The 6,576-nt window shown below is 38.4% G+C and overlaps 1 protein-coding gene across 1 annotated transcript in view; it reads left to right on the top strand.

The window, feature by feature from the left end:
- Nucleotides 1–6,576, top strand: part of RALGAPA1 (Ral GTPase activating protein catalytic alpha subunit 1) — a gene marked incomplete at its 5' end in the record, with an annotated part of 288,956 nt that overhangs the window by 180,976 nt on the left and 101,404 nt on the right. Inside the window, one exon of the mRNA XM_015561310.1 lies at nucleotides 3,846–3,914. Coding sequence (XP_015416796.1) covers nucleotides 3,846–3,914 — 69 coding nt within the window. The remainder of the gene's footprint in view (nucleotides 1–3,845; nucleotides 3,915–6,576) is intronic.

The following is a 6,576-nucleotide window of genomic DNA, read 5'->3' on the forward strand; positions in this document are numbered from 1 at the left end:
CCCTGTCACGCACAGAATAGGGCTGATAGGGGAGTTGGGGCACCACCCCCTGTCACACACAGAGCCACAGGGCGATCAAGGGGTTTGGGCGCTGCCCCCTGTCACACTGATCCCGGTGCTGGGAGGCATATTACCCTTTTACTATATAGCATAGAGACCTGGTGCATGGGTGGGGGCCGGCTGGTTTTCCCTGAAGGGTGTGCTGGATCAAGGTGGTGGTCCCGCTTGGGTGCCTGGCCAGCCTTGGTGAGGGGCTAATGGCTGTTTGCAGCTGGTCACACCCCCTTCAGGGTGGGGGTACCCACTGGGGTGCCTGGCTAGTCTGGGTGAGGGGCTGAGGGCTCTTTTCAGGCTGGTGCATGACTGAATCTCCCAACCGCTCCTCTTTTTCTTTTTATATTCTGGGCCTGCTTTAGCTCTGAAGCTTGGCTCCAGCTCTGAGGTCTCGCCTGCTGAAAGCAGGTATCTGGTTTGTTTGGGTTCTATAATCGAAACACTGTTTCAACTCCAGCTCTGAGATCCCGGCTGGCTTAAAGCAGGTTTCTGGGGTTTTATTTAGCTTCTATATTAGTAACAATGTTTCACACTGCAAGCTCAGAGGCCGGCAAGGCAGGCGGGGAACGGGGAACGGTGGCTTCCTCTGTCACTGAAGCAAGCAAGCCTTATGTTCGCTTCAAGCTGCCTGGCTGCCAGCTGCCATCTTGGCTGGCAGTTAATTTGCATATCTCCCTGATTAGCCAATGGGAAGGGTAGCAGAGGTACGGCTAATTACCATGTTTCTTTTTTATTAGATGTTTTCAGGAGGAAGGTAGAGAGAGAGAGAGACATCAATGATGAGAGAGAATAATTGACTGGCTGCCTACAGCCTGCCCCCTACTGGGGATTGAGCCCATAGCCCGGGCATGTGCCCTTGACAGGAATCAAACCCAGAACCCTTCAGTCCACAGACTGATGCTCTATCCACTGAGCTAAATCAGCTAGGACACCTCTTGTCTTTTTGAAAATAGCCCTCCTAACAGATATGAGGTGCTTTCTCATTGTGCTTTTTAATTGGATTTCCCTGGTGATTAGTGATGTTGATCACTTTTCTTATAGCTAGTAATGACTTCAGTGTCTCCTTTGGAAAATGTTTATTTGGGTCCTTTGCCCATTTTAAAATTGGATTATTTGGGGGTTTTTTGCTGTTAGGTTGTATGAATTTCTTATATATTTTGGATACTAACCCTACATTCAATGCATAGTTTGCAAATATTGTCTCCCATTTAATCGGTTATCCTTTTAATTTTTATTGTTTGCTTTGTAAAAGCTCTTTAGTTTGATGTAGTCCCACCTGTTTGTTTTAGCTCTATTGCCTATGCTTTTGGTGTCTTTTTCAATAAATCAATGCCAAGACCAATGTGAGGAATCATTTTCCCTGTCTTTTCTTCAAGGAGTTTCATGGCTTCAAGCCTTATACTTAAGTCTTTGATTCATTTAGAGTTAATTTTTGTGAGTGGTATAAGATACGGATGCAGTTTTATTCTTTTGTATATAGCTATTTAGTTTTCCCAGCACCAGTTATTGAAGAGACTTTCCTTTCCTCAATGTGTGTTCTTGGTGTACTTGTTAAAAATGAGTTGACCATATAAGTGTAGGTTTGTGTATAGGCTTTTTATTCTGATCTGCTTTTCTATTTGCCTGTGTACTTTACCATCATTATTATTACTATCTATAATAATAAAAGGGTAATATGTTAATTAGACAAGGTCGACCAGACATCTTCCGGACATCCAACTTCCTTCCGGACAAAGCCACAGTGGTGGGGGCTGAGGCAGAGGTTGTTAGGGGCAACCAGGCCAGCAGGGGAGCAAGGAGTTAGGGGTGAGAAAAGGCCGGCACAGAGGAGCAAGCAGTGAGGGCAAGATCAGGCTGGTGCGGGGGAGCAAGCAGTTAGGAGTGCAATCAGGCTGGCACAGGGGAGTAAGCAGTTATGAGGCGGTCAGGTCAGCAGGGAAGGAATCAGGCCAGTAGGCAGAGGCGGTTAGGGGCGATCAGGTAGGCAGGCGAGCGGTTAGGAGCCAGCGTTCCTGGATTGTGAGAGGGATATCCCAGATTGAAGAGGGTTCAGTCAGGCTGAGGGACACACACGCGCGCGCACGCGCGCACAAACACACACACACACACACACACCCTCCTGTGCACGAATTTCGTGCATCAGGCCTCTAGTAGCTTTATAATTAACCTGAAATCAGGAACTGTGATGTCTCCAGCTTTGTTCTTCTTTCTCAAGATGGCTTTGGCTCTTTATTTGTGGTTCCATACAAATTTTAAAATAGTTTTTTCTGTTTCTGAGAAAAATGCCATTGGAATTTTTTATTTCATTGAATGAGTAAATCGCTGTGGGTGGTATGAACAATTGAACAATATTAATTTTCCCAATCTATAACATAGAATATCTTTCCATTTACATTAGTCCCCCCTTATCCAGAGTTTTGCTTTCTGCAATTTTAATTACACATGGCCAATTGTAATCTGAAAATATTAAATGGAAAATTTGAGAAATGAACAATATATACTAAGTTTTAAATAGTACACTGTTCTGAGTAGTGTGATAAAATCTCACATTGTCCTTCTCCAGTGGGATATGAATCATCAATTTGTCCAGCGTAGTCACACCATACCTGTTACTCAACCATTAGTCATTTAGTTGCCATCTCAGTTATTGGATCATCTGTCATGGTATCCCAATGCCTGTTTTCAATAAACCTTATTTTACTAATAAAGGCTGCAAAGTGTAAGAATAGTGATGCTGACAATTTAGATATGCCAAAGAGAAGCTGTAGAGTGCTTCCTTTAAATGAAATGATGAAAATTGTTGTGTCCATGAGTCTTTCTTTTCTTTTTTTCTTAATCCCTTCACCCTTCTCACTCAGGCCCCAACCCCCACTCCTCTGACAGCTGTCAGTCTGTTCTCTGTATCCATTAATCTGTCCACTTTGTTTCTTAGTTTATTTTGTTCATTAGATTCCACATATAAGTGGATTCACATGGTACTGTCTTTCTTCATTCATTAGTGTTTTATAGTTTTCAGTGTGCAGGTCTTTTACCTCATTAATTAACTGTGTTTCTATTTTATTGATTTTGATGCTACTGTAAATAGGGATATCTTTCTTAATTTCTCTTTATGATAGTTTGTTTCTTGTGTATAGAAATGCAACAGTTTTTTGTATTTTGATTTTGTATCCTGCAAGTTTATGGAATTCATTTATAGTTGTAACAGTTTTTTGGTGCAGTGTTTAGGGTTTCCTATGTATATAAAATATCATGTCATCTGCAAACAAATAATTGTACTTCTCTCTTTCAGATTTAGGTGCTATTTATTTTTCCACTTGCCGTGGTAGGACTTCTAGTACCATGTTGAATGGAAATGGCAATTGTGGACATCCTTGTATTCCTGACCTTAGATGAAAGGCTTTTAGCTTTTCACCATTGAATATGATATTAACTATGAGCTTGTCATTTATGGCCTTTATTTATGTTGACGTATATTCCTTCCATACCTAATATGTTGAGTAGGATAGATATCTTCAGTGACAGAATTGCAGATGATTTTTATAAATGTTTTTGCTTTTCTATATATATTTTAATTTTCTATTAGAACATATATTACTGTGTGTTTATATTGATTTAGTTAATGTACTTGAAAAGATTACATATTAAAAATTACCTTGAAATAACAGTGTTAATGTTTCAGAATAACCTTGCAGCAATAGATTTTATATTGTTTTTACATTAACATTAATGTTTTAGAATGAACATTAGTTTAATATATTTTGTGCTTTTTTTCTTTTTTTTTTTGACTATAGATCCTGATAGCCACTATTACCCATCTTTTGCCAAGTACAGAATCTTCATCTTATGAAATGGACAAGAGAGTAATTAAAAACTTTCTTTGCTATTTAATATTCTTACATAGTAAAATATTTATATTTTAAAATTGCAAAGTTATATATGTTTACATGGTAAATATTAATTCATCTTGTATTTAAATTCGACTGTCATGGAACAGAGTGTGGAATCTCAGAGGGAAGACGGGGGAGGATGGTTGGGTATGAGGTAATCAACCAAAGACCTTGTATGTATATATGCATAGCCCATGGACACAGACAATTAGGTGGTGAAAGCCTGGGGCAGGCGGTGGGGGCGGACTGAACAGGATTAATGGGGGGGAAAGTGGGACATATATAATACTTTCAACAATAAAGATAAATGATTTTACTTTACTTTTCTCTAGCTCTCTCTTCACCTCCATTTTTAGTTACTTTATTTCTACACATAATATACAGCATATATCATTTAACAAATGACTCTTCCATATTCGTCTTCACTTTTTTTTAATATATTTTTTATTAATTTTTTATAGAAAGGAAGGGAGAGGGATAGAGAGTTAGAAACATCTATGAGACAGAAACATCGATCAGCTGTCTCCTGCACATCCCCTACTGGGAATGTGCCCACAACCAAGGTACATGCCCTTGACTAGAATCGAACCTGGGACCTTTCAGTCCGCAGGCCAAGGCTCTATCCACTGAGCCAAACCAGTTAGGGCTCGTCTTCACTTTTATATATTAATCTTAGCTCTCCAGGAGTTGGCAAAAGTAGGTTTACAGTTGTTGGTATGAAAAGGCATGCCGATTATGATTATTACTATAGCTTTATTAACTCAAAAGAATGTCACAATACAACTGTAAGCCTGCCTTTGCCCACCCCAGTATAATTAAATATAGCAAATACTCGCCATTAATCTTTTTGCTGAACTTCCTCAATCAACTTCTTGGTTGAATGAAGTTCATCTTTATTCCTCAAGATGGACTCATGAATACAGAAGTCCCCAAGTGCTTGCATATTTAAAACTTTTCCTGTAATTCTGATACTTGAAAAACAGCTTGGTTAGCTATGGAGTCCTTATTTTTCTTGAGGTTGTTTTATTTTATTTTTTAATGTTTTAGTGTGTGAGTGAGTATGTGTGTGTGTGTGTGTGTGTATTTATTCTCACCTGAAGATATGTTTATTGATTGTTTAGAGAGACAGCAAAGTGGGGAGAGAAAGAGAGACAGAGAAGACATCAATGTGAGAGAGAAACATCAATCAGTTGCCTCCCATATGCAACCCAACCAGGGACCGAATCCACCTGGGCTGTGTGTTGTTTTTGAGAAGTCTATCTGATGCCAGTTTCAGTCTCTAGCCTTTGTAAATTATTTTATCTTTTTTCCTGGAGGCCTTAAGGATTTTTTTTTTGAAGTCTTAACTTTTGAAATTTTAGCAGGATATGTATTTTAAGAGTTCATTATTGGAGGTTGGTTTGTCCTGGCATCTGGTGGGCCTTTTCAATATGTAGATTTTATGGACTTCTTATATATAAATTGGATATTCTTTTTCTTTCTTCCATTTTAGTCATTTTCTGACACTTTTCTTGTTTTATCTCATTTTATTCTCTTGTTTTCCCACTGTTCTTCAATATCCTTATTAAATTTTTTTATTTTTCAAATTTATTCTCCCTTAGGCATTTTATAATTGAGGCATCATTTCTAATATGATTTTATTTTTTTCTTTTCTTTTCCTGACTTGAGTTAATTCTTCCCTTGATCTATTTCTTTTGAGTTTTTCAGTTTCTTATTGAAGATGGGGTTTTCTTTGTCCCCTATATCTAAATTCCTGTTTGGAAATATTTAAATTAGGATGTTGCATCACAGTTTTCTTTTGTTTCATAATTGGATTATTGGGTGGGGTGCATCAGCTGACTTGCTTAGATTCGTATGTTTTCGTTTTGTAGTAGTTTTATATAGATGAATACTACCTCTGCATATCTGTGGACAAGTTTGGTCGCTTGGGATGGTTTACAAGATTCCTACTTCAAGAGCTTTCTTTCCTGGAAGTTTAACAAAGTACAGTGTCTGAATTGGATGATGCCTTTTAAGTAGGAGAAGTATAGGTCCAAAATTTAAAAAAAAAAAAATTAAGACATGCAGGATCCTAAATTTCTCTTTTGCATTTTCTTTTTACTACATATTTTCCACAGCATTTCTCTCCCTTTCAACATTCTTTTCCCAAAAGAACATTACCTTTCCTGTGTGTACTTTTAACTTCTTTCTTTTTACTCAGTATTCTACCAGTACACTTTTTTGGTATTCTCACACTAGTGTGTATATATATTCCAAATGAATCAATTTTTTGGACAGCCTTTTTCACAGTCCAACTCTCACATCTGTACATAGTAATCGGGTGTAGCAGGGTGTAAATGATTTTACCTTTGGTCTCTAATGACACATCTTTTCTCTTAGTGATCTTCTCTAATTCTTCCATTGCTTCCCTTCCAAGTCCCAGACTTTTCTTTTCTTTTTTTTTTTAATTAAATATTTATTGTTCAGATTATTACATTTGTTCCTCTTTTTTCCCCCCATAACTCCCCTCCTCCCAGTTCCTGCCCCACCCTCCGCCCTCACTCCACACCCACTTTCCTCATCCATAGATGCACGATTTTTGTCCAGTTTCTTCCCGCATCCCCCACACACCTTACTCCCCCCCCAAAATAAGTTG

Source organism: Myotis davidii, unplaced genomic scaffold, assembly GCF_000327345.1.
Source record: "Myotis davidii unplaced genomic scaffold, ASM32734v1 scaffold176, whole genome shotgun sequence".
In the NCBI taxonomy this organism is placed as follows: Eukaryota; Metazoa; Chordata; class Mammalia; order Chiroptera; family Vespertilionidae; genus Myotis; species Myotis davidii.